Below are 27,023 nucleotides of genomic sequence, written 5' to 3' on the forward strand. Positions count from 1 at the left end.
TTCTTCCTCCTCCCCCAGGTGAGGCAGCGAGCACCTCTCAGGAAGCCTCTCAGAGATGGTAAAAATCCATGCCTCTGAGTGGAAAGAGCTCTGCAGTCTTGTGATTTAGGTTTAAATTCACTGACTAGCTGTGTGATCTTAGGCAAGTCATTAAACCTCTTTGAATCTCAGTCTCCTCACCTCTAAAAGGGGCAGAAAAAATTATTTGCCAGTTGTTGACATGTGCAGTTCTTGGCACCTGGTAGGTACTAAAAGTGCTGTGCTAAGTCACGTCAGTCATGTCCAACTCTACAACTCTATGGACTGTAGCCCACGAGACTCCTCTGCCCATAGGATTTCCCAGGCAAGAATACTGGAGTGGGTTGCCATGCCCTCCTCCAGGGGATTTTCCCAACCCAGGGATTGAACTCCCGTCTCATGCTTCTCCTGCATTGCAAGGCAGGTTTTTACCAATAGCATTAGCCTGTACCTAGTAGCTATTACTGTATCCAGGTGATGAAGTGAGGGGAGTCTAGCCATTCTCCTCACTCTGCTTTTCCAGATGGGGTCCCCAAACAAACAGCGGTAACTGTTAGCACATTAGGAAGACAGATCTGCTGAGTCACACTTGATACTAAACCAGATCCCCAGGTTCACTCCTCTGCACATTAGCCTGTGGGAGAGCTACAGCCGTGGCTGGTCCAGCTGTGCTTGGTCTTGTGGGGCCCCCACAGGCCTGTACCTCAACTTGAACACAGCCTCCTCTTTAGCCCCCTCCAGAGTCCAGCCACATGGCACACTGCATGAACTACGGGCTTCATATTGAATCTTCATGAGTCCGCCCATTTTACCTCCAAACAGTCCTAGCAAGGAATGCTGCTCTCTCCCATTTTCAAATGGGAAACCCAACTCTATGAGATGAAAATATCTTCTCTGTCATCACCCAACTCATCTGTCACAGAGGCAGGGTTGAAACCCAGGGTCATTTGAATCCAGGAGCATAACTGACAAAAAGCCTCTCCCTGACTAGACTCTTGCTAGACTCCTCTAAGCACTCTTGCTGACTGGGCCTCAACCTCAGCCTACAAAAACTACAGACTCTCAGTGTGAATGATGTGGTCCACCCCCACCACATCCGAAGACCTGAACCGACACTAACACAGTTTCTAGCAGCTCAAGGCCACATCCCTAGGATGGCTGGAGCCTGGCGAATGTGCCTGCCTGAGGAAACTCAAGGCTGCCAGAAGTTACTGCCAGTTTATTCCAGCCAGTGCTTCAAGATAGGACCCTGCCTTCCTGTCTCCACGGGAGGCTAGGAGCCTAGCTTCTTTAAGTGCCAGTTGGCAAAGCCAGATAAATTTCATGTGGACTGGTGCCCTCCACCTTCCCACTTTCTGTTGATTTGGCAGGAATTTCCCTGTATAAACCCCGCCATTGCCCCTCCCTACTCTTTCATTCTCCCCCTAAGATGCCCCCTGTACAAATGGAAGCTGAGGTCAGTTCATGCTGGGCCCTCATTCTTACTACAGTAGAGTATAACTGGTTAATATTTGTCCTTAACACTTTAGTGTCTGTGTTTTTCTGTGACCGCTCTTTACCACTAGGTTATCTATCTAGTACTGATAAAAATTCCCTGAAATCATTTCTCTATTCAGCCATCTTGATTAAAAGAACTCTGCTCCCAGAGTATTTGTCCAATAGATGGTCACAGGTTTGGACCCCAGGTTGCTGGAGCCTGGGACTCTCCCGTCTTTCTGCTGTGATGCTTACATGCATTAGCAAGTTCAATGGTGGGGAGAGAGCCATAGCCTCGTGGCACCATGGAGGGCAGTATAAATACCAATCCAGAGATCCCAGAGATGCTCAACCAAAGCTTCAGCTCTGGGCTTGCCCTCCAGTTTCCCTGTGACTATGGAGAGGCCTGCGGCAGCACAGCCCTGGCCTCCCCAAGGCATCCTTGGGGAACTCAGAAGCCCTGGGTAGTATCAGGAGCCCCCTCTTAGAAGAACACTGGGGACTCTGGAATCTGAATGCTGGCAGAGAATGCAGGAGCCTATTCTTTCAACATCACTTCCAGTGACATTCTCCTAAAGGGGCCCCAACCAGAGGAGTTCTCTGGAATCCAGTCTCTTTCTTACAGCCTTTCTAGGACTATTCTGGAATTATCTGATAGTATATGAAATCAAGGCTGGGAGGAACACAGGCAGCCGTGGATGCCAGGACCACACGTAACTGCAGGGAGCATGAGGTGGGGGAGAATGGGAAGAGAGGGCTAGAGTTGGCATTCTAGATGGGACCCTGAGCCCTGCAACTGTCACGGGAACACTGGGGAGCGCTCAGTCCAATGGGAATCTAGCCCCTGAAGCCAAGAGTTGAGCAGAGGAATTGTGTGTTCAATTGCTTTGAGACAGAAAGTTGATGTGAGAAAAAATCATTAGTATGTTATGATGACATTTTGTTCCCATACCCAAGACAGGCTAATAAGAAGGCAGACCCAGCCACATAGGGATGGTGGCAAGAGATTAAGTGTGCCCCAAATAAAGCTGGTCAGGCACCCTCATCACCCGCCAAGCTTGTTCATGCCCAAGCATGCATCTACAACCACACACGGACTCCTACTCCAGAGAAGCACAATGCTGTCACAGCACCACATTAGTTAGCACATCTGGCCAACCAGAAATGTCAACTGTTTGCTGAAGGTAGTGAAAAAAAGAGAGATAAAGACCAGGTTAAATTTCCTTTATTCTTCAATTTTTTGCTCATAACTTGTTAAGACCCCTGCCCCTCATCCCCCACCTTTCTTTTTTTTTTTTTTTAACTTTGTGGGTGGTTTTTTTGCAGCCCTCTGCAGCATTAGGGAACTTTGAACCAGCTCTAATCCTCCTTCATTCCTTCTTTATCCTGGTGAACTTTGGAGAGCAGAAGCAGCTTTTAAAAACTCAAAGTGTCACTCTAAGACCTAAACTTACTGTTTTGTCACGTTTAGAATCAACACCAAACGCCCCACCAAAGGCCCCAAGGTCTCACATGGCCTAGCACCTTCTACCTTTTGGTATTCTACACCCAGACACACTGGGCTGCCCTGCAGGGCCTCTGCATCTGCTATTCCTTCTTCTGAAGCACCCTTGCCCATTCTTATCATGCAGGTCTTGCTCAAATGCCTCTTCTGGAACGAGTTTTCCCTTCCTGAGCCCCCAGCTCCCACCCCCTAGCAGTGCCTATTAGAGCACCCACATCACCCACCACAATCTCAGATACTCACCGCCATCCCCTACTTGGGAGAACACCCACCTGGTGCAGTTACAACCACACGCCTTCAGGGTACCAGGGAGTCAAGGGGCCAAGGGCCCCCTGGTATCAGCAACTGGACCAGTTTGTTTTCCTGCACATTCCCCAAGGCCTAGACCAGTGCCCAACCAAGAGGAAGGGTACAGTTGACAGCGGTGAGTGGAACTATTTCACAGGATGGGAGATCCTGGATGAGGGGCTGCTGGAGGCCACATCTCTGTGACTCACATCCTTTAAGCATGCTCACTGTCCCACCCAGGGCTTCCCCTTTCCCAACAGAACCTGAGGGAGACGTGGGGTCGCCCCATAGCTTCTATTTTCATCCCTGCAGCTGCACTAGTTAACAAGCAAGGTTAAATTAACTTCAGAGGCCATGAGAGAAATCTGAGGGTCACATGATACACATGCCAGAGCACTTCCTTTTTCAAACCCCTCCTTACTAAGACTCAAAGCAAGAATTCAGGTTGCTAGAACCCTGCCACAGTTTTCAAAAGGTTGTTTGCCAGTGTGGCTGGTGTTGTGATAGCAATTCATTGTGGGGGAGGAGTTGAATTTAACTATCTTTGTGAGCAACAAGCAGTAGAGGAGGGCCTGCCTCTCTAGACCACTGAGGCAAGGACATCTGAGGAGCATTTTCACAACCCCCCATGGCTCCCCGGTACCCTGAAGGCATGTGGTTGTAACTGCAGCAGGTGGGTGTTCTCTCTGGTAAAGCAGTTCCTTGAGGGGGCCAGGTCTGTAAGGCAGCAGACAGTGAAGGGTGATGCCTGCCCATGTGGTCCGACCTGAAACAGGCAGCTGTTGGCCACATCATCCCAGATCACGAGATTAGCAGACCAGGCCCTAAGAGCCAGTGGCTTATCTCCACCCACTGCCTGGGCTCATGGGCACCCATCCCTTGAATTCAGACCTCAAGTGAGCAAGCATGTCCACCTTTCTGTGGGAAAAGTACTGCTCTCTGGATTGTAATGACATACTGCCCACCACCTCCTCTCCCCACAAATATTCTGACTACAGAGCAGATGGAGGATGGCCCTCACACACCAGAACGCCATGGTCTTTTGCTGACCTTTAGATGAGTAGCAGTGAGGTGGCTGATTTGGGACCTACTATGGGTCACTGCATCTTTGCCCTCCATGCGTCAGGTAGGCTGATGCACTGGGCAGGATCTTGTGTAAACTTAAATATGACATTACTGAATTACTGACATAACTGACATTACTGAAACAGGGGTTGAAGTGACAGCCTTCATTCTCCATTCTTTTTATATGATATAGAGCGTTCATGATGTCTCTGAAGTATGCATTCTTATTCTTTCATGTTTCCAAAGTTTCTTTCTAAATTAACATTTCAGTGTTCTGTGTTTTGGATATTCAAAGAAAGAAAATCAGATGGCAGTGGCTTCATGATTTGGGTTTCATTCCTTTTGCCCAGGAGTTCTCCCACCCCAGGTTTGTAGGCGGCAGTCATCAGCTGGGAGAAGGGGTGGGGAGGGACAGAGCAGAAGGCCCTGTATTGGGAGCAACCACAGGCCCAGCACCCCAGCAGGACTCCTAATATTCAAGCAGATGCCCACAGCCTTTGCAAACCACAGCCAGAGAGAAGGGGCCCGGCTGCCCATCCAGCTCCATCCTGGCCTAAAGACCAGCTCTTCAGGCTCTGTGCCAAAACCCACTCAGCTCTTGGTTACTGCCCTTCCTCCTTGCCTGAAACAGGCAACTCCAGGCTTCTTACAGAAGTGTATTCTGTGGGGACCCACCAAGGCTGAGTTCACAAGGGTCCCAGGACAGAGCTGCCAGGCAGGGTGCATGGAGCACACATATCAGGCCTTTGAAAGCACATCAGGAAATTTGGGCACGACAAGCCTGGTGGGGACGATCTGGCTCCGGCAGGTCTAACTGCGGTGCTTCAGCTCCATCTTGGCCACTGCTGCTCGGTGCACCTCATCAGGGCCATCAGCAAAGCGCAGGGCTCGGGCTCCAGTGAAGAACTGAGCCAGTGGGTGGTCGCTGCTCAGCCCTGCTGCTCCAAAGACCTGGCAGACACAGGGCAGGAGGGGAGGAAGCCCTGGGTGAGCCCTCATCCCTGAGAGCCCCAGGAACAAGTGCCTGCTCCTAAGATGTCAGGACAGCTCAGAACAGCCACCTTTCAGGGATGTCCCCTGACACCTGTGTGACAACAGTGTTCTGGAAGAGTCCAGATGGGGCCTCACTAGCCATCCCAGGGACACCAGACTCCCCAGTCTGCTCTGCTAGGTGACTTCTGCTGTCGGGAAGTCCCTCTCTAGGGACCATGGATTGAGATTTGAGAAGGAGGCATCTCTATGTGGTTAGGAGGCTGGGCCTGGTGTAAGAAGGACCTAGGTTTCCCAAACTCTGAACTCAGCTCCTTGCAAGCTGAGTGACCTTGGACAAATCACTTTCCTGTGCTTCTGTTTCCATGTATTCAAAATGGAAGCAGGAATAGGACCCCTCATAGGGTTGTTCTGAGGAGGAAAAGGACAGTCATGTATGGGGGGGTGTACAACAAAGGGCAGCTATTAGTTTACAGGAGGTAGGGCAGCTGAAGGAGACGAATTCTGAATCTTGTGAATGATTCAGAAGAACCAGCGATCTATCATCTGCACTCACCTGAATAGCACGATCAATCACTCGGGAAGCCATGGATGGGGCCACCATTTTAATCATGGCAATATCCAGTGCTGCAGCCTGCAAGGAAGAGGAGCTGTGGTGAGGAGGGCAGACCCCAGGGCGGAACGTGTGGAAGATCGATCAGTTTCACAGGGAGGAGTAGAAATAACAGCTCAGAACAGAGACCTCAGGTCCCTCCCTCTGGACCACAAGCCTTGCCTGGTGCATGGACCCTGCCCAGCACCAATGGGGTGGAGGGGTGGGGCGGGGGAGGGGGTGACGAGGCAGGTGACTCCGGGTGCTGCGTGGTGTGGTCAGTTGCCTGGTCAACGAAAGACAAGGAGTACCTTCCCAGGCGACGGGCAGCATCACTGCACACACAGTGCAGCCTCCTTCAGGGTCATGATCAGCTCTGTATTCAAAGGGAAAGGTGGAACAAGGCCAGCCAGGACTCTGGGGGATTTAGGTTCAGGGATCTTCCCTGAGTCTGGGATTTGCATCAAAGCCCCCGAGAGCCCTCATACTGCCACTAGAGAGCCAAGAAATCAGAATTTGAGCCTGGATCACCTTTGCTACCGAGGGCTCTCAGCTAAGGGTTGGAGACCCATGGAGAGATGGAGAAAGCAGGGGTTGGCCTGGCATCACACCTGGCACCACTCCTGGCATCAGAGGCACTCGGGGCCACTTAAATGATAATGTCACGTTGAAAATGAAGCTTCTCCTCTAACTCCATGGCTTACTCTCAGTTTGCCTGATGCCTGTAAGATCAGGTGGGGCTGTAGCTCAGGCCGGGGCCATGTGGCCCTGCTGTCTTGAACCCATAAGGTCACTGGGTCAGTAAAACAGAAAGGTCAGTCCTCTTTATTGTACCTTTTCTGTTTTTCAGAAGCTGCCCAGGTAGTTCCAAGGAGAGTTGAAGCAAAGTTATTTATGTCAAGGAGCCAAGCACTTTCTCTGTGGTTTGCTGAGTGGGGAGGGAAGAGTCAGCATCTATTAATAGATTTCCCGGCTGGCATCCCTCACCGTGTCCTCTGGACCTGTCCTCTGTGAGGTCCCTCGGCCTCCTACCTTATTTCCTGCCACATCCATGACATGGGCAGCTTTCAGCACCAGCAGCCGGGCCTGCTCGATCTCCACGCGGGAAAGGGCAATGTCTGCCAGGACCGTGCCCTGCTCTACCAGGGGCTTCCCAAAGGCCACGCGGGACTTCACCTGTGGACACAGGAGACAGGATGGGAGGCATGGATGGTGCCCTGCAGAGGAGAGGGTGGGAGCACAGGAGAGGGCGGCAGGGGAAGCTAGACGTGGTAGCTGCACAAATTATCTGCACAAGCCCTTTACACCAGCCATTCTGCCCCATCTGGGCAGACCTGGCCTCCAGGCAGGACAGAGCTTGATCTGAGCCGCTTCTGGTCCAGGGCTGCTCTGGGAACCAGGCAGTGACTGTGGGCGCCTCACACAGGCCAGGAGGGCGCCCTCTATTGACAGCAGGGCCTGCTTCACGTCCTGAGGAACTCTCAGGGGCAAAATCTGGGTGCCAGAGCCCTCTTGTGGGCACCTGTTACTGCAACAGAGATTGAGTAGTGTTCAAAAGCTACAAGCAATCAGAAAAGGTGATGAGGGGGTCCATCTTCCACCTTATTTTTAAAAATTAAAAACAATTACAACACACACGAATATCTCATGGCAGAAAACAGTATACATTTTCAGATAAAATATAAACACCCAGCACCCCATTATCTAGTAAATTATACTTAGTATTTGTTGCATACCCTTCTAGACTTTTTCTATATGCATATACATACATCCGCTTTTTTTTTTAAGTCATTCTTTCTGTATTTATAGCCTTTTTTTTCACTTAGAATACAGCAAACATCTCTCTGGTTAACAAATAGATTTCTACAGCATCATTTTGGAATTCCACTGCACGCCCATAGCAGGGTTATTTAACCAGACTCCAATAGATAGCCTTATAGGTGTTTCCTAACATAATCATGGCTGTGGTGAACCTCCTAGTATCAAATTTTTTGTAGATTCCTGATTATTCCCTTTCGACCAAGTCCAATGAGTAGCATGGCTACGTCACTACTATGGCATCTTCTAAGATTTATGACACATTAGGTCAGATTGATCTGCAGGATGAGAATGGAGACTCTTATTTGAGTCAGAGAGTAACTGGCTGGTTTCAACTAAAAAGGATTTGAATCACAACTTTGCTCAGTAATGCGATACCCTGAACTGTTGCTATTCTTCATTAAGACTATCTTGTGAGACATCTATTCGGTCTGAAGTTTCACTCTGAAATCACTTCAGAATGAAACTGATTTCACTGATTTGAATCACTGTTCACAGCAATAACACTCTTGTATGGGCTTGCAACCTTCGAGGGGTCACAGAAGAAGAAAGCTTGGGGTGTGCTGGGGGAGGAGGATGGTGCAGGGCTGGATGCTGGAACCCCAAGTTCTCCATGTTACCTGATTTTTAAAGATGAGCTGTAGCAGAATTGGTCATCAGTAGACCATGACCCTGTGGATCTTGGAACCTTGCCCTCTGCTGCCACAGAGCCCGGCCTTTTCCTTCTGTCACCTTGACAGAGCGAGGCCCATTCTGCTCTGAATCTGAAACTTCAGCAAAGTAAAAGAGGCAGAGCAAACACAAGGACACAGCTTCTTGTAAAGAACATCACCCTGCTTCACCTGCTAAGTCTGCTCTCAGGAAAACAGTTAGGATTAGAAGTCTGAGAGGAAGACAGATGGGTTGTTCTGGTCCAGAGACAGGCGGAAAGGGAAGCACTCACTCGGGCCTTCATGAGCGCCAGCGCCCTCTCCGAGCAGCCAATCAGCCGCATGCAGTGATGGATCCTGCCAGAGCCTAGTCGGCCTAAGAGGATCTCCAAGCCCCGGCCGGGGCCCAGGACCATGTTCTCTTTGGGCACGCGTACCTGCTCGAACAGGACTTCACCATGGCCACCTGTAAAAACGGATAGGGTACCCCTGAGCAATCTGCTTTCCTGTTTTCTCAGGATGCATTTATCTCATCTGTTGGCAATATCCCTGCCCTTTTGTAGACTTCTAACTGGAATATGATTAAAGGAGGATGGAAGGCAGGAATAAGACTATTAAAGATGGAAAGTAAATTGGTAATTTAAAATGTCAAATGAATAGTTTGGCATTCCTTTTATAAAATGTGACTCTAACTTAAACTGGAACTCCTAGTAGTCTGTAACTCTCACAGTGTAGTGACCCTAGGAAAACTCTGAAGTCAAAATGTGGACATCATCAGCAGAGAAAGAGCCCCTGTGAGAGGACCTCCAGGCTGGGAGACAGGCTGTCCACGCTCTGGTCTACAAGAAAAGGTCTGGAGGGTCTGCCTCCTGCTCCATCTTCTGTGGCCTCCTTACCTCCCAGAGTCCTGCCTGTCTTCTATGATTAGAAGAGAAAAAAAAAAAGAAACAGATGAATGCCTGTCTGAAGCTTGCCTGCATGGTTGATACTCATGGATGGAACTGAAATGCAGGAGCACGTGGCCTTCCAAATGTCCTCAGACTCTTACAGGTGTTACTTCTGCACTGGAGCAACTGCTATCCAAAGCCTTTTCCCCAGACCCAGACCCACAGAGAAGCGAGCTGCTAGCAAGGGACAAACCTGGTGCATCCTCCAGCCCATACACCTTCAGAGGCCGGATGATTTTTATCCCTGGGGTATCCATGGGAACCAAGAACATGGACTGCTGCTGGTGGCGTGGGGCATGTGGGTCTGTTTTTCCCATAAACACGCAGAGCTGGCAGCGAGGATCCAAGATACCTGCCAGGAAAGGAGAGAGACAGACCCCCATCATCTGACACCAGGGCCATCAGCTCTCCTTAAACACTCAGTCCTGGCCCAGAGACGCTGAAGTCAGCAAGAAAATGGGGCCCTTTAAGATGTCACGTGATCACATGAGGACATGTAGCCCTTTGACCAGCAATAAGAGCAACTGGTTTCTGTCCCAGTGAGGAAGGAATCCAACATCCTAAGAACAGTTTTGTTTTGTTTTTTTAAAGCATGTCAGTATGAAAATATAATTTGGAGAAAAGAGGCTGAAAACTGCTACTTTATCAGTGGCAGCCTCTTCTGCTTTGTTCCCAAAGGAGGTGGAAACATGCTAGCTTTGGGCACAGGCTTCAGAGTCAGGCCAGCCTTGAACTCTGGGTGGTTCCCTACTTGCCAGTTGGGGGCTAGTACCTTGGGCAGTGACTCAAGTCATTTCTCCATCCTAGTTTCCTTCCCTGTAAACTGGGGATAATACCACAGACCTTCTGGGGGATGGTGGAGACTCAGTGAGGGAGGGTCCCCACAGCATGTACTGGGGGCCCTAGAGAGTTAAAGCCTAGTGAATGATAGGATTATCACCAGCCCTTCTGCTATAGCACAGCTGACCTCACTAGAGGGGAACACCATTGAAGAAGTGACCTCTGGCCTGTCTAAAGGGAGACACCCTCGACAGAATGAAGAGTGGGGAGTAGAGAGATTCCTGGAACTGTCACTTGTGGGATCACCTGGAGTCCATGTAGAACCTTTGGTTCTCTCATGGTTTGTAGCCTCTTCTGGGAACAGAGACAGAATCTCCTTTGTGTTAGCTGGAAATGAGGCTAGTCCCTCTCACAGTCTGTCACACAACAGCAGGGCAGAGAAGACATCTTATCAGGGCAGACCCACATAAATGTGATTGAAAAATGAATTTCAGGCCAAATACCTGTGATCCACCACTTGTGACCATTGATGACATAGAAGCCATCTTCCTCTCGGATGGAAGACTCGATGTTGGTGGCATCGGGGGAGGTGACCTGAGTGAGAGCACATTCTGATTAGAGCTGGCAAGGGTCCCGAGGTCCCTGATGGCAGAGCCCAATGGGGCCGGGTGAGGGTCTGGCCTGATGAGGAGCGCCTGTGGGTGACCCAAGGTAGGTACCTGGGGCTCAGTCATAGCGAAACAGGAGCGAGCCTTTCCCTCTAACAATGGAATCAACCAGCGGGCCTTCTGCTCCTCGGTGCCATATCGAACCAGAAGCTCCATGTTTCCCGTGTCTGGAGCAGAACAGTTAAAGATCTGGAAAGGAGAAAAAACACAAAGGTGACTTCCTTATCATATTCAAAACTTCCAATTCCCCAGAAGCATGAACCAGGGCTCCTTCCAAGATACATGCCCTCTGACACCCTTATGAAAGTCCTTCCTCTCCCCAAGGATGCAGAGACCCAGGACATTGTGAGTACAGCAGCTCAGAGTACCTAAGCTCAACCACAGAGCTTGCTGGGAGAGAAGGAGGAGACTAGAACTGGTGGACTGAGGCTCCACAGAAGCCAGCCAGGCTGTGCTCACTCGAGAAGATGCCCACTCCCTGCTCCTTTCCTGCTGTGGCTCCAGCCCCCTGCCTGCAGTGTCTTCACTCATAAGAAGTCTGAGTTTGTGTCAGAGCTCCTGGATCCAGTGCTGCTGCAGGGAACCCCGTCAGCCCAGGAGGCTGGCTGAACTCTCTGGAGGACACGGATTTCCTCCCAGGCTGAGGAAGACGGTAAAGAAGGTACCTCGGGAGCATACAGAGACGTGCCCATGACCTCACACAAATGTGCATACTCCACATTGGTCAGCCCTGCTCCGTATTTCTTCTCGGGATCAGTTTCCAGGGGTAGGAAAAGGTTCCAAAGTCCTTCGGCCTTGGCTTTCTCCTGTCACAGCAAAAAAGAAATCAGGGATCCACACAGGGTGGTTGTCATGCTATCTTGGCCCATGGAAAATAGTAAGTCCAAACCACCAGGCTGGATACAACCCTTCAGATCTGTGAGAGGAGAACAGAAGAGTCTGGGGACGGCCCATTCCTAACAGGGATGGTGGCAATCAGTTCACTTCCTGTGTCTGTATCCCAGATGCTCCACCTACCCCACCCCCTCACTGTTAGCATCATTACTGCCATCACGCTGTAGCATAAAATTCGCTCCATAACACAGAGAAAGAAGGGTCCTTCAGTGTGCCTGCAGGGAACCAGCCAGGACATCTGGCAGCAGCCTCAGCTGCTCTGATGAGGTGCCCAACGAGATCCCCTGATCCAGCTTCCTTCATGAGGCACAACTTTGTTCCTGGGGAAGTAACCCTAGGTTTCTGAACATAGCTCCTGACGGAAACCAGGAAGCGTAGCCTGGGGATCAGGAACCCAGGCCCTGAGTCAGACTGCCTGATTCAGACCCTGCCCCACCACACCTGTTGGGAGACCTTGGGCAAGATGGTGAGCTCCCCATGGCAGTTTCCTCATCTGCTGAATTGGGACGGTCACCACTCACCCTACCAGTCACAGCTACTGAGCAAGAGTAGGGATGGAGGTGACTGACTGACTGGAAAAAGCATCCAAGTGGGAAGGTTATTAGGAGCTCAAATTAGAGAAGGAGGCTCAGAAATGGGACAGGAACCAAGGCAGCGTAAAGAATGGCAGCAGGACAGATGTTCTGTAGTCCAGCTGTACAGTAAGTGAGTGCCAGCTGTTTTCCCTCTCGAAAACATTTCACTCTTTCAGTTCCAGGTAGCGACAGAATATATGTAGTGTGCCAGACTCAGAAGCTGGGGCTGCACTAAATATTAATGATGATGGAAATTCTTCCCACTGGGAGGGCACCACCTGGCTGACTTCCCTATCACATTGGGACTGCTCTCTAGGACACATACTACTAGAATCAGCACATACACTTGTTTCATGGCTGTGTTAAGCTAATCAGCTGAGACTGCAGTGACCAAGGAGAAGAAGGACAGATTAATTGGAACAAATGAAGCAGGAAAGGAAGGGAGAATAGAAAGGGAAGCAAGGGAGTTCTGAGAAAAGGAAGAGTAAGGAAATGAATAGAATCATCTTGTGAGAGGGAAAAACACATAGATTTGAGCCCAGAAGATCTGGATGAGTCCAAGTGCTATTTTTTCTAGCTGTGTTCCTGGCAAACTTGATTGCTTATCTTTAAATCAAGGTTCATGATACTTACCTCACAGGATTAGTGAGATGCAGTGTAAATGCCAAACATTCTTATTTATTGGTAGTAATGACACTGAATAAAAGCTATGAGCCATAATTTCACCACTCTCCCCTAAAATCTTAGTTGTCATGATTCCCATTCAGGTATGACCACATGCTGAATGTTCTCTAAAGCAGATTTTTCATATGCACTTATTTTCAAGTCTAGAAATGTTCACAGCATGACTGTCTGCTTTTCCCACACGTCCGTGCATGAGACGGGTACATCTAATGGGTGAGGGTTAAGTGTGCAGGTCAGCAGGTGGGGGATAGGACATTTCACAAGGTAACAATGGGAGCACAGAATGGCAAGCACCTTTCTGATATACATTTGGCAGTATCTGTCAAAACTTAAAATGGTCTCATTCAGGAATTGCCTGGCAGTCCAGTGGTTAGGACTCGCTCACACTGCAGGGGCCCAGCTTTGATCCCTATTCAGGGAACTAAGATCCCAAAAGTCATGTGGTGCAGTTCAAACAAACCCAAACAAACAACAACTAAAAATGTTCTTATCCTTGGACCAGAATTTTTACTTCAAAGAATTCATGCTGGGACTTCCCTGGTACTAGTGGTTAAGAATCTGCCTTTGCATGCAGGGGACACAGGTTCGATCCCTGGTGGGGGAACTAAGATCCCATGTGCTGTGGAGCAACAAAGCCGGCAGGCTGCAACTAGAGAAGTCTCAGCACTCTAAGGTCTGTGTACTGTAGAGACCATGGGCCACAACTACTGAGCCTATGTGCTGCAACAAGAGCAAAAAAAAAAAGTCAATGTGCACCACAACTAGAGACAGTCTGTGCACCATAAAGACGACCCAGAGCAACAAATATTTTTTTAAAAAACTGACACTGTAGAAACAGGAAGTGAACACAGAAGTACGTAACAGCATTCGATACCCTTTGCTTGCACAGGACCCAAACCCCTTCTTATTCTACGGTGCTCTCTCACTGTAGACATTTCAGTGGCATGAAGATGTGAGCACGGGACCTACAGATGACTGGCTGAAAATTCCCAACTCAATCTTGGAGTCCTGAGAATGCATCCGGCCACTGACCTAGTGACGGTCATGGCCAGGCTCCCGAAAGCCGGCCTTCCCTTGGCTTCTACTGTCTCCTTCAGCTGTCTTCAGCCTCCCTGTCCATGTTAGCAACCAGCTGCTCACTCTGCTGCTTCAGTGACCCGGAGTGACCTAGACTGAGATCCCCACAGTGTCACTCAGGCAGGGGCAGGGTGGATAAATTATGGTGCACCCTCAATGTGGTCCCAGTGCCTGGGTTCATCTCCAGGCACTGACATGGGATACATCATTAAATAACATAAAACAACTGGAAGATTCAAATGCATAAAACATTTTCATTACAACAGGAATGATAATAATAATATGTATTATTATGTACCAGAAGAAAGGAGCTGGGAGCCTATAGATCAAATTGTTGACAGTGATTATTTCAGAGGCCCAAGAATTTTAGAGAATTCTTTCTAGGTCATGAACTCTTTCTACTCTTGCCATGTTTGAGCTCTGGTTACCTTGCAGTAGGTTTATAACTATGAACAAAATTCAATGACGTTTCTTTTTAATGTAGGTGATGGTTGCATCATAGGCAGAATATGTGCTCCTAAAGACCTCAGATAAGTTAAGAACTAACACAAGGCAAGACCAATCCTGAAAAAGAACAGCAGGTATTTCCATTATCCACTAAAATGATGTCACTGTATGTCAGGAACATAAACATAGTTTATAGTTGACGTGACGCTTTAGGTTTGATGTTATGGATTCTTTGTAGAGAGCGTCATTTAATTGATGCAATTTATATCACTTAGTCTCAAATTTACATGATTCAGACATGCATAAAATGAGTCCACGCTCTTCAGGGTTATAAGCCATAGACTTGGCATTTCTCTGCCTGAGCTGAGTATCAGGCCGAGACATGGTCACACAGAAAGAGCAATGAAGTGAAACTGAGTGATCTAGGGCTGACTTTCTAGTGGTGGTGGAAAGCAGAGACCACTGAACTCAACTCTCCCATCTCTTCACTGCCTAAGAAGGAACAGATATGGCCAGTGGACGAGCTGAGGTTGGGCTGTGCTAACGAAAGGCTGCTTTACCTTGAGATCTTCGACCAGCGGGGAGGGGGTCCACCTCTCGGCCGATGCCTGGTGACGCTGCAGCTCCGGCTCAGCGGGGTACACGTGTCGCTCCATAAACTCCTTCAGCCGCTGATACAGCTCCCTGACTCGGGGGGAAAGGCCTTCTGGAGAGAAGATCAGAGCTCCCTTTGAGGCATGAGCTGGAGAAGAGTCTGTGGAGGTGACATAACTCCTCGTGCCTGGGGTCCTCAGCAGGGACTGTGGCCTGGACCATGAGTGGTGGGACCCCACTAATGGTTTGGTGGCCAGTATCTCCTTGAAAACCTTGAACCCCTCTTTGACTGGAAAATCCCATGCCAGGTTACACATGAATTCAGTCAGCTTTCCAGTTTGTTTCACAGTCGCCGAGCTTGCTTGCCCTACGCAGAGGCAAAGAAAACCAGTGAGACCCCGCCCCCCACCCCGCCAACAACCCTTAATAGTACTAATGTATAACAGTGTTGTTCCATCAGCAGCTACTACCACTGCTGAGCACTTGACATGTACCAGACTTGGTGCTGAGTGCCTGACATGCATTATTATAGCTCACTGAATTCCTGGAGCTACACACGAGTGTTTTAATCCCCACTTTACAGACAAGGATCCGGGTCATAGGGAGGAGATGGGTCCAAGCTTACATTCCATGGGCTGGGAGCCAGAAGTTAGACTCAGTTGGCCTGCTTCCTGCTCTTTATCTCTTCTTTTCCTAAATAAACTAAATTAATCAGGAATTCCCCAAAGCACTTCTGCTGTCATATTGGGCTAAAGGGAGCCCTGCCATGATGTTGATAACAGTGTCACAGGGGATTGGATTAATGGCTAGTTTCTGGGTACCATTTTGTCTAGATCAACACATTTACCATCATCACATAACTCACTCTAGACATGATATGTTTTCTTTTCTTTTAATCTTTAAAAAAATATATTTATTTATTTGGCTGTGCCAGGTCTTAGTTGTGGCACAGAGGATTTTCCATCTTTGGTGCGGCAGGGTGGATCTTTTATCATGGAACGTGGGATTTGTAGTTGTCGCATGTGAACTCTCAGTTATCATACATGGGATCTAGTTTCCTGACCAGTGATGGAACAAGGACCCCCTTCACTGGGAGAGTGGAGTCTTGGACAGTGGGCCACCAGGGAAGTCCCTATGAAAGGTTTTAACTCAAAATAAAATCAAGCCTTTAGAACTACTAGAGTTCGATTTTGGGAATTACAAGAAGTCCAAAGTAGTAAATGAAACCATAAAGTAATAATCAAGACAAATCATAAGACAACTGACTTGGTCCCTTTAAAAATTTATTAAAAAAAAAAAAAGAGGGGGTACTGTTCTTGGTTCCTTGATTAGATCCTGACTTGAAAAACAAACCAAAAACCACCTCACTTATAAAAGATATATGGAGAATAATAAGGAAATGTAAATATGGATTGGGTCTTAGATATTAGGGAAAACGATGAGTTTTCTTGGTTGTGATAATGGTACTTTGAAATGTTCTTATTATTAGGAAAGGCATACTGAAGCACTCAGGAGTCAAGTGTCAGGGTCTCTACCACTTTGTTAATTGTGCAAATAGATAGATGCAGAAAGAGAAAGATAAACAGACATGGCAAAAGTTAATCATTGTTAAAATCAGTCACGGGATATAGTTATTCACAGCACTATGACTGTTTCTGTAAGTTTGAAAATTATCATAAGAAATCAAATACTAAAGCCTCCAGGAGCTGAACCTTTGTTGAAGGAGCCCCTCGGGTTAACTTCCTACGTGGATTTAGGATGTCCCCCGCCCCCCATGCACACACCACCCCGGTGCTGCGCACACTCCCTTCTCGTGGGAAGCAGGTACTGCTGTCCCTGTGTCTGCTCTGTTGGCCGCTGGTCCTGAGCAAGCCTGCCAAGCACTAATGCCCTTCCTCCCCAAAGCAGCCTGCCCTCTGGGATGAGAAAAGGGAATTATGCTCTCTGCAGGTCCTTGGTGGAAAGGTTCTGTATGATAACTAGACTGGACCTAAAGCATCTTTATCAAAAGTCCCTTTTGATTAGATCATTTCGTGCGCCTAAAAAAAATTTAAATGTTTTCTCTTGATTAAATGATACATTCACATGCCTTGAAATTACAGTGACAAAGCGGGTGCAGGAAAGGCTCTCCCACCCCTTTGCTCAGCCACTCAGCTCATTTCCCCAAAGGCAACCAACATGACCAGTCTTTTGTGTCCTTTCAGAGGTTTTTTTTCACTTCAGCAAACAAACATTTATATTTATTCAAATTTTAAGTACACTCATTTTACACAGATGGCAGAATAGCTATATATAGCCAATGCCCTGCCCAGCAGCTGGGCTCCTGACGTAACTCTAGAGATTGCAGGATTCTTGAAAAGGAAGATCTGATGCCCCTTTAGCTGGATCAGTGAATGTGAAATCTGAGGAAGCTGCTTTATGCTGTCAGGCTCAAAACACAGCCTGGTCCTGAGTCACAAAAAATGATACCTTATTTCTACTTTGTCTCTTTGTCACACTAATAGGTCACTGTAAAAAGCACTTTAAAACTAAAAGGCAAAGGATACACTTAGCATGTGGGAGGGCCCTCCTTAAACTGTTCTCTTTCCATTGCAGGATGCAATGTCACACTGCCCATTGCTTCATGTGACAGAGGCTTTATCTCCATTCACAGCACTGGGACAGCTGCCATCTCCCTTGCTTTTCACATCAGCTCTGTGAGGGGGGCAGGGCAGGGCTTTTTTACATAACCTCTACTCTTGAGAAAACAGACAAAGTAATGGGGCTTGCCCAAGGTCAGCCCACAAATCAGCACCTAACTTCTGTTCCAGGGCTCTTTCCATCCTGAAACAACATATCAATATAGGCAACATCTGTTGTCTTTGCCTAATGGCTATTTTACTAGTAACTAGGGCTCCTAGATAAAATACAGGATACTCAGTTAAATTTGAATTTCAGATAAATAATAATAAAGTTTTATTGTAAAATTTTCCATTGAGACCACCAAACAGAGGCAACACTGACAAAGTTTGTAACTCTGGTCAACAGGTTAAAATATGGGAGGATGATATGGGTCTGGATGTACTTGGAAGGTGTGGAGAACCCCCTCAACTGGGGCTGGAAGTTGGCAAGCCTGCTTTGTGGTAGCAAAGTGTCTCAAATTGTCAGTTTTGAGGATTCAGATTATGTGTCTATAGAGTGAAAGAATTTTAGGTAAGTTGGTAGAAGTATGTCAGGAAGTTGATATACACTGAACACATACTGCAGCCCTTGATATGATCCTACAGAAAACATAGGTGTTTTGGTTAAAAGTAGAGAAAGAAGAAAATACAGCTTAGCTGAGAGATTCTTTCTGACCACAGCTAGGAATGCATGGGCTTCCCAGGTCGTTCAATGGTAAAGAATCCTGAATGCAGAAGAAACAGGGGACACAGGTTCAATCCCTGGGTCAGGAAGATCCCCTGGAGAAAGAAATGGCAAACCACTCCAGTACTCTTGCCTGAAAAATCCCATGGACAGAGGAGCCTGGAGGGCTACAGTCCATGTGGTTGCAAAGAGTCGGACATGACTGAGCAGTTACCCATAGCCACAGGATTGCAAACTGGTCAAGAGTTAGATAATCTTGAACTCTGCAGGGCAGAAGTACAATTTTTTGGCTCACAATAAAGATTCAACATGCAAAAGCACGGGGAAAATTGTGTGTTGATTATAAACTATGTGTATTTGTGGGGGATTTCCTTGCAGTTCAGTGGTTAGGACTCCAGGCTTCCACTGCAGGGGATATGGGTTCAATCCCTGGTCAGCAAACTAAGATTCTCTATGCTACTCAATGCAGCCAAAAACAAACAAACCTACAAATCGTGTCCATTTGTCAAAATTCATAAAATGCTACACTTCAATAAATCTGATTTTTTAAAAAAGAAAACAAAAAACCTGATGATAACAAATGCTCACAAGAATGAGTAGGAACTCAAATTGAGATACAAAAAAAGAAAAGAAAAAAGTAGAAGCAAATTATATAAACAAATATTTGGCACAATGAAGTTTTTAAAATCTATCCCTGTTAAAAAGAATATTTATGGGAAAGGGCAGAAAACAGAGAAGAAAGTAGGTATCTTAACTACCTTTGGGCAATCAGAAAAAAGAAAGGTTTAAATGATACAGTGAGATAAAAATTGCAGGGAGGAGAGATTCTGTAGTTCATGAAGGTATTTATCCCTGGACAAAATGTCTAGGTAAGCAACACCTCCACAAAATGAAATGGGCTTTCCAAGCAGGAAACTAACAAGCCCACCTCACAATTAGCAAAGGTTGATGCGTTAATACCTTGATACCATCCAAATCCAGAAAGCAGAGGACCAGTGAGGAAACATCAGCACAGAAGACAAGGGGCCTCGTGCTCACCATGTTTCCCATAGTCTTCCAGGCCTGCAGCCTTGAGGTCCACACTGTGAATCTTGCACAAGACTCTGTTCATGGCAGTGTAGATGGCCCACCTCTGACTGGGCTCCAAGCCTGGTGGAGAGGGGTCTTTGTGGATGCGGCCTGGGCAGTATTCCATCAGATAGAAGGGGTTGCCAACCATGCTGGGAGGGACAAAAACAGGGTATTTCAGTGGCCTGTGCTGTGGCAGGCTGTTAGTCAGGGCACTGTTCTGTCCTGTGTGTAAGTTCTGAGTGCTGGGTGGGAGTACTGGAAACTTCCTTTTTCCTCTGCATATAAGCAGAGGTTAGAAGTACTCCCTCTCCAAATCAATCCACACACACACACACACACACACACACAGACACACACATATCCCTGTTTACACTCCCTTGCCAGCATGCCTCTCTTCTCTTTGGTCCACTTGTAGAAGGCATCAGAATGGGATTAAGTGTGATAATATAGGAAAGCAGCTGTTGAGAGGGGGTCAGAGTCACACAGAACCAGGCTTAAGTCCCACCTCTGCCTTTCCTAACAGTGTGATCCTGAGGAACATAGTAAACCTCTCTGAGCTTGTTTTTCTTAATCTTCAAGGGGCAGTTATAAGAATTAAGGGAGAAAATTTATATATGGAGTATCTGGAATGTGTCTGGCTCCAGTGAAGTTTCTATAAGTATCCCTTCCCGTTAGATATAATTTCATCATTATCCAGTGGTTTGAATGGCATACATACCACTCTAATATCAAGGTGTCACACCAAAATGTCGTTAATCCATCTCTTCATCATTCCTAGAAATCAGCTTAGTACTCTAAAAAGTTGTTTTGAAAATTCTACCATTAGGACTGTTTATCCTAACTTGAACATGGACAAGATATTAGGTTATACAATTCTTTTTAATTATCTTAAATGTAATACTGCTATGAAAGAAAATATCTTTATTTTTAGGAGATGTATGCTGCCTGCAGCTTACTTCTAAAGGTTCAATCTTACTTATATAAATTTATTAAAAAGATACTTATTGGGACCTCCTTGATGGTCCAGTGATTAAAAGTCCACACTCCTAATGCAGGAGGCATAGGTCTGATCCCTGGTCAGGGAACTAAGATCCCACATGCCACACAGCACAGCAAAAAAAATTAAATATATAAAAACAAAAATAAAAAAATATATGTATATATATGCATACATATATATATTTTACAAAGTAATCCTTTATAATTATTTAACAAAATTTGTTAAGTGTTATAAGACAATATTACTTTATAAAATTATTTTGTTACTATGTAATTATTACTATTTCTATAATTTATATATATAAAATACACTTACATACATACATACACATATATAGAAAGCAAATATGGCAAAATGTTAACAATGTTTCCATCTAGCTGAAGTGTAAATGGGTGCTTATTATGCTATTTTTTCTTCTTTCAACTACTCTGTAAATTTCACATTTTTCATAATTTAAAAATTGAGAAAAAAGACACAGACTTAAAAAGCATATTACAGGGACTTCCCTGGTGGTGCAATGGTTAAAAATCTGCCTGCCAATGAAGGGGACATGGGTTCGATCCCTAGTCCTAGAAGATGCCACATGCCATGGAGCAACCAAGCCCATGTGCCATAACTACTGAAGCTCACATGCTCTGGGGCCTGAGAGACCCAACTACTGAAGCCCGCTCCCTAGACCCTGTGATCCACAACAAGAGAAGCCATCGCAATGAGAAGCCTGTGCACAACCAGAGAGTAGCTCCCGCTCTCCACCACTAAAGACAGTGCAGCAGCGAAGACCCTGTGCAGCCAAAAATCAACAAAATTATTTTTAAAAGCATATTACAAAGCAACTTTAGACGCTTAGAAAGCCACAATAAAAAAACTAAGAAAAATAAATAACATGCAACTTGATGGAAATATATTTCTAGAATGTTTAAAAAAAAAAAGATGTTTTCTACCAAACGGGAGGTTCCTATAAAATCTCCTTCCTCTTCTACCAAAATTTTATTTTTCTTTACTCTAGAAAACTGAAATTAGAGTTATTATATGGGCTTTTCTCTTCTGTACCTTGAGTATACAACATAAAAAGTAAATCTGGACATTACCTTGAATCTTCACAGAGGTGACGAACTTTGGGCACATGGGCTCCAGCATTTACAAGGGCTTCCATCATCCTGCCAAGAAAAATGTATGAACTTCTGGCTGAAGTGATGAAATTTTCTTGAAATTACTTTCTGATTTAAAAATTAATAAATGCATAAATTAAAATGGAACTCTTTAAAAAATTCAATTGACCAAAGAAAGCAAGGAGAACAAAAAAACAGATGAGACAAAAAATGGTTCATTTACAGACCTAAGTCAAACATACCAATAATTACATTAAATTTAATAGAGTAAACATTCTGATTAAAAGACGAAAATTGTCCTACCAGATAGAAACACAAGACCTAATAGGTACTGTTTATAAGAGACATTCTTTAGGGACTTGCCTACTGGTCCAGTGGTTAGGAATCTGCCTGCCAACTCAGGGGACAGGGGTTCCATCCCTGGTCCAAGAACTAAGATCTCACATGCCTCGGAGTAATTAGACCCACACCCCAGAACTACTGAAGCTCACGTGCCCTAGATAGAGCTCACGCTCTGCAACAGAAGAAGCCACTGCAACGAAGAGCCCGTGCACCACAACGAAGACCCAGTACAGCCAAAAATAATAAAATAAGTAAATAAACTGCATAAAAAATACTTATGTGTGTGTGTATATACACTGAATAACTGAATCACTTTGCTGTACACCAAAAATTAACACAAGTAAATCAACTATACTTCAGTTTTTTTTTTAAAACGTAGAGGTATTCACATAATGAATCCTCCAGTATCAATAACTGTCAATTAAAGGCCATGCTTCTTTGGGCTAAAGCCCCACTAACAGAATTCCAAAAATTTCTAGCCTCCTAGTGGTTTAGACAGAGAAAAGAGAAAAAACAATCTCCTGAATATAATTAGGTGACATGTTCTTATCTAAAATAATTTTGGAAAGTCATACTTGTAATTTTAAATGTCTCAAGGCACTTTGATGGGGCACTGACTTGCCAGCCCAGGGGTGGGGCTGTGGAGGCTGGAGATGGCGAGCACACCCCACCCCACACACACACCCTGAGAATTTACCTGAACTCTGTTTCTACTGCATGCGTGGATGGAAGAAGTGTCCCCAGGGGTTTCTTCCTCAGAATCAGCTGATGAGTAGCCAACTTGACACAGTAGGTGGGATCTGACTGCCCGTGATCAAACTGAAGGCACTCCAATGGGCCTGTAAGTTTGAAAGAAAGGAAAACTCAAACCAGCTCTGGAGGACAGATGTGGACAGAGATTCTTTCTTTCTAAGAGTACTGCACATGGACAAAGAGCATCCTGATTTGGAATGCACTGTAAGGAAAGCATCTCCTTCCTGGGTACCAGACAGGACTGCATCCCAGGCATACCCTCCACCCCAGCTTCGGTCCAGGATGTCACGCTGCAGTGTGGCAAAGGCCACTGGATTTACACCACAACAATTTTCACTTTCACAGGTATCCAATTTTGTCCGTCTTGCCAACTCCTGCACCATAAAGAAAAGCCTTATAGTTCTGTTTATCAACCACAAGCACAGTCATGGCAACCCATCTTGCTAACTGGAATAATTTAAGCCAAGGATGAAAAATGCCCTTGTGTGTCCCTCACCTCATACTTGGCTACACCAAGGAAAGGAGCTATGCAGAGGCTACAGCTCAAACCAAAGCAGCTTTGGGGAGATGTGATTTCCCGCCACAAAGATTAAACTCTGAGGCTCCCTTGCAGAAACAGCCTAATTGACCCTAGTCTTACAATGATTTGAACTCTACATACAGATTCATTTCACTTGGTCAAAGGAGCAAGAAATGGTAGTTTGTCTGAATTGGCTCAGTTCAGTTCAGTTCAGTTGCTCAGTTGTATCCAACTCTTTGAGACCCCATGGACTGCAACATGCCAGGCCTCCCTGTTCATCACCAACTCGCGGAGTTTACCCAAACTCTGGTCTGATTCAAAATGGTCCCTCAGCTCTGTAGAGGCTCTAGGAACAATCCGATCACTAGAAAACATCCTCACCTGAAGCTACATGCAAAGAAAGAGAACTTTCAAGGATCAAACAGGGGAGGCCAAATTTTATGCCCAGGTAGAAGTTTCTTCAAAAGCTCGTGAATGACCTGTTTTTCTGAGGGTGGAATGTGAAAAATGAGACAGCAACCTATGAAGAGATGGTTTCTCATTTTAAACTCCTGCAACTTTTAAGTCACCTTCACAAAACAGGCTGTCATCTCAAAAATATCAGAAAGACCCAAACACCCCAGGCACATCCTGCAAGTTCTTCTCCCCCAGGACAGCTTTTTGCAGGTGACTGCTGCCACGCCACAGTCTCACATGGAACAAGGGCCATGTACGCTCTAGGGACCCATAGAAAAGGAGGTCGGTGCTTCCTCCCAAGCCAAACAGAGCAGCACCCAGGTCTGCAGGGCCCAATGGCTATTTTCTTCACCACATGGCATCTTTATCTCCAGCATATTCCACTAGGATAGAAAGTGAGAGCCAGGCTGAAAGCCTAGCCTCTACCAAAATGCAGAGACTTAACTACCTGTGGGTTGGGTCCCCAGTAAGTCTTTGAGGTATTTCTCCAAGGAGTCTTTGGGAATTTCCATCGTCTTTCTCACAAGGCAAATGTTTGGAACAGCCATTCTCAATTAATATCCCAAAAGAGTTTCCATTTCCTTTCCTGCAGTCTCTGGGTCATGAACCTGGTTTCAAAGAGAATACTGAGCTTGGATCCCCAGACAACCCTAACCGCTCCTCCTGCCTTTTCTCTAAGAGGGTACTTTTTTCGAGAGAAATATTTTTAAATAGCCTGAGCAAAGACTTGGGAGCCAGAAAGTCAGCTGATGACAAAGCCTCAGAATGAGTTTCCTCCTTCCATTTACTACCTAACCATGTTAATCTTTCCTATCTGCTGGGAAGAGTGATGATTAAATGTCCATGATACTCCTTTTGCCAGGAGGACAGAATATTGTACGGTAGATTCCACTCTGTCCCTACGGTCCAGTTAATAATGAAAACCCAAACGTAGAAAGCTGGATGGAGACCCCTTCTCACACTGTTTCTCCTGCTTCAAAGCACTGGGGTGGTCTGGGTGCTGGTAGCTTCTGGGTCCCCACCCAAAACATCATCACCAGATCAGCCTGTCATCTGAACCATCTTAAGTCTGCCATTCACCTCCCTGTGTGACTTTTTCTTGACTGCCTTCTTAGTATGTGTGTGTCTTACCTTCTTATTGAAAATACAAGTGACTAATCACCTAAATTTCATAATTAAAAGGTAAAAAGACTGTGGCAGCAAGGGCAAAAACCACCAGAAGCAACTCTGACTCTTGAGTGTAAGAGGACTGCACAGAAATGCTTACACTAGGACCTCCCTGGTGGTACGATGGATAAGAATCTGCCTGCCAATACAGGGGACACAGGTTCGATCCCTGGTCAGGGAGGATTCCACATGCCTTAGAGCAACTAAGCTGGTGTGGCACAACTACTGAGCTTGTGTTCTAGAGCGGGGCAGCCACAACTACTGAGCCCATATGCTGTAGCTACCAAAGCCTGCGTGCCTAGACCCCATGCTCCACAACAGGAGAAGTCACAGCAATCAGAAGCCCCTGCATGGCAATGAAGATGAGCCCTCCTCGCTGCAACTAGAGAAAGCCCACATACAGCAACAAATACTCAGCACAGCCAAAAATAAAATAAATAAAAAATTTTAAAAAAGAAATACTTACACTATTGTCTGAAGCATGCTCACACTAGTGCCTGAAGCACAAAGGGGTTCAAAAAACAGTGACCATTACCTTAATGGTGTGAATACCAAGGCTGGCAGCTGCTTTTAGATTTGGTCCAAGATCATCAAGAAAGATGGACTCAGAAGGCTGCCGGCCGAGCCTCTCCAAGCACAGTTTGTATATCCTGGGGTCTGGCTTGCAGACACCTTCCAGGCAGGATTCTACTACCTGAGGGAGGGGCAGGAAGGAGAGATAAATGTCCCTAAAATTGGTGTTCCCGTGTATACCCTGGTATGTTTTTTTGAAAAGAGCAGAAGAAAGACAGTGGAGGTTTGTTATAACAAATAACTTAAGAGTGTCATGATATAAAATGATGTTGCTTTTTTAACTGGAGTGATTTGGAAATACTGGGATGCAACCTGAGGGAAGACTCAGAAAACCAAAGTTCTGGTTCAGACATGGTGAGTGACCTTGTACGAGCAGTGAGGCGATGAGGGACTGCAGGTTCATCGTCAGGAAACTGAAAACACTGATAGCCATCTTACCCATCTTTTTTTTTTTTTCATATTACCCATCTTAACAGTAGCTGGGAAACTTAGTGAAACTGGAAGGTGTTCCAAAACTAGGTATTGTGGCTGCACAGGACAAAAGAAAAGCTGCACATTTCAGATTTAGGGAAAGTATTTTATGGTTTTTCAAAAAGAAAGCAATGTTTACTGTTATAAAAGAAACAAGACTTTAATGTCCATATTTCAGAAGTGAAAAACAAACAGCTATACTCAACCTAGACAGATAAATCCCACAGACAGACGGGCTGACACCAAAGAGATCCTCAGTGGCAGAAACATGGTTCCTTTCTTTCTTTTTAAAAGAACTTTTTAAAAAGACTTTTTTTGATGTGAACCATTTTTTAAGTATTCATTGAATTTGTTACAACATTGCTTCTATTTTATGTTCTGGTTTCTGGGCCAAGAGGCATGTTTGATCTTAGCTCCCTGATAGGGATGGAAGTCATACCCCCTACATTGGAAGGCAAAGTCTTAATCACTGGACTTCCAGGGAAGTCCCAACACAGTTCCTTTCATGCAAAGAGCCTCCTCTATCCTGACAGCCTTGCCTCAAACTGTATCCAGTCCAGAACTGGTGAGCAGCAGCTGAGGGTTCAGGAGAACCCTGAAAAGCTATCTCAGTGTCAGGCTACCTCTGATCCAGCAACCCTTGGAAGTCCTCTGACATTGTCCCCAGGGCTTGATCTCCTGTGAGTAGGTCTAAAACAGCCATAGAGGCCTGTAACCAATACCCTCTGGTCTGTCCTAAGAATAGAACTAAATCCCTCACTCACTCCTGAATTGACCCTTGCTCTCCAAGATCAAGGACAAACCTGAGGGCCCCTCCCTCTCCTCCAAATTCCCACTGTTCAAGGTTGGAGGAGAACTGCTCTTTCAAGTAAATAAATGTCCTGAAAAAACTGGACCTCTCTACTTACCCTTCCCCATCTCCTTAAAACTTGAATGAGCAGAAAAAAAAAAGACAAAGACCACTCCTTCTAAAGAAAATGTCCACCATGGGCCATGGAGAAGCCAAGTGTTTCTAATCAACAGCCGACCTGGCAGGAAAGGAGCACAGCTGTAGCCTTGAGAGAAGAGGAGAAAGGGGAGCAAACGCAGGGGCCCTGGGCCATGTCTGACAAACAGACACCTCTTTCCATAGGTGATTACATGTGGGGA

The 27,023-nt window shown here is 46.2% G+C and overlaps 1 protein-coding gene across 1 annotated transcript in view; it reads right to left on the reverse strand.

Moving 5' to 3' along the window:
• Window positions 1-2,703: 2,703 nt before the first annotated feature.
• Window positions 2,704-27,023, reverse strand: part of ACAD10 (acyl-CoA dehydrogenase family member 10) — a 34,299-nt gene continuing 9,979 nt past the window's right edge. Inside the window, 14 exon segments of the mRNA XM_070475171.1 lie at window positions 2,704-5,302; window positions 5,898-5,975; window positions 6,966-7,109; window positions 8,695-8,867; window positions 9,542-9,700; window positions 10,632-10,722; window positions 10,848-10,985; window positions 11,462-11,602; window positions 15,034-15,434; window positions 19,451-19,632; window positions 21,572-21,640; window positions 22,632-22,773; window positions 24,112-24,271; window positions 25,366-25,524. Coding sequence (XP_070331272.1) covers window positions 5,162-5,302; window positions 5,898-5,975; window positions 6,966-7,109; window positions 8,695-8,867; window positions 9,542-9,700; window positions 10,632-10,722; window positions 10,848-10,985; window positions 11,462-11,602; window positions 15,034-15,434; window positions 19,451-19,632; window positions 21,572-21,640; window positions 22,632-22,773; window positions 24,112-24,271; window positions 25,366-25,524 — 2,178 coding nt within the window. The 3' untranslated portion in view covers window positions 2,704-5,161.

This window comes from Odocoileus virginianus, chromosome 12 (assembly GCF_023699985.2).
Source record: "Odocoileus virginianus isolate 20LAN1187 ecotype Illinois chromosome 12, Ovbor_1.2, whole genome shotgun sequence".
Taxonomy (NCBI): domain Eukaryota; kingdom Metazoa; phylum Chordata; class Mammalia; order Artiodactyla; family Cervidae; genus Odocoileus; species Odocoileus virginianus.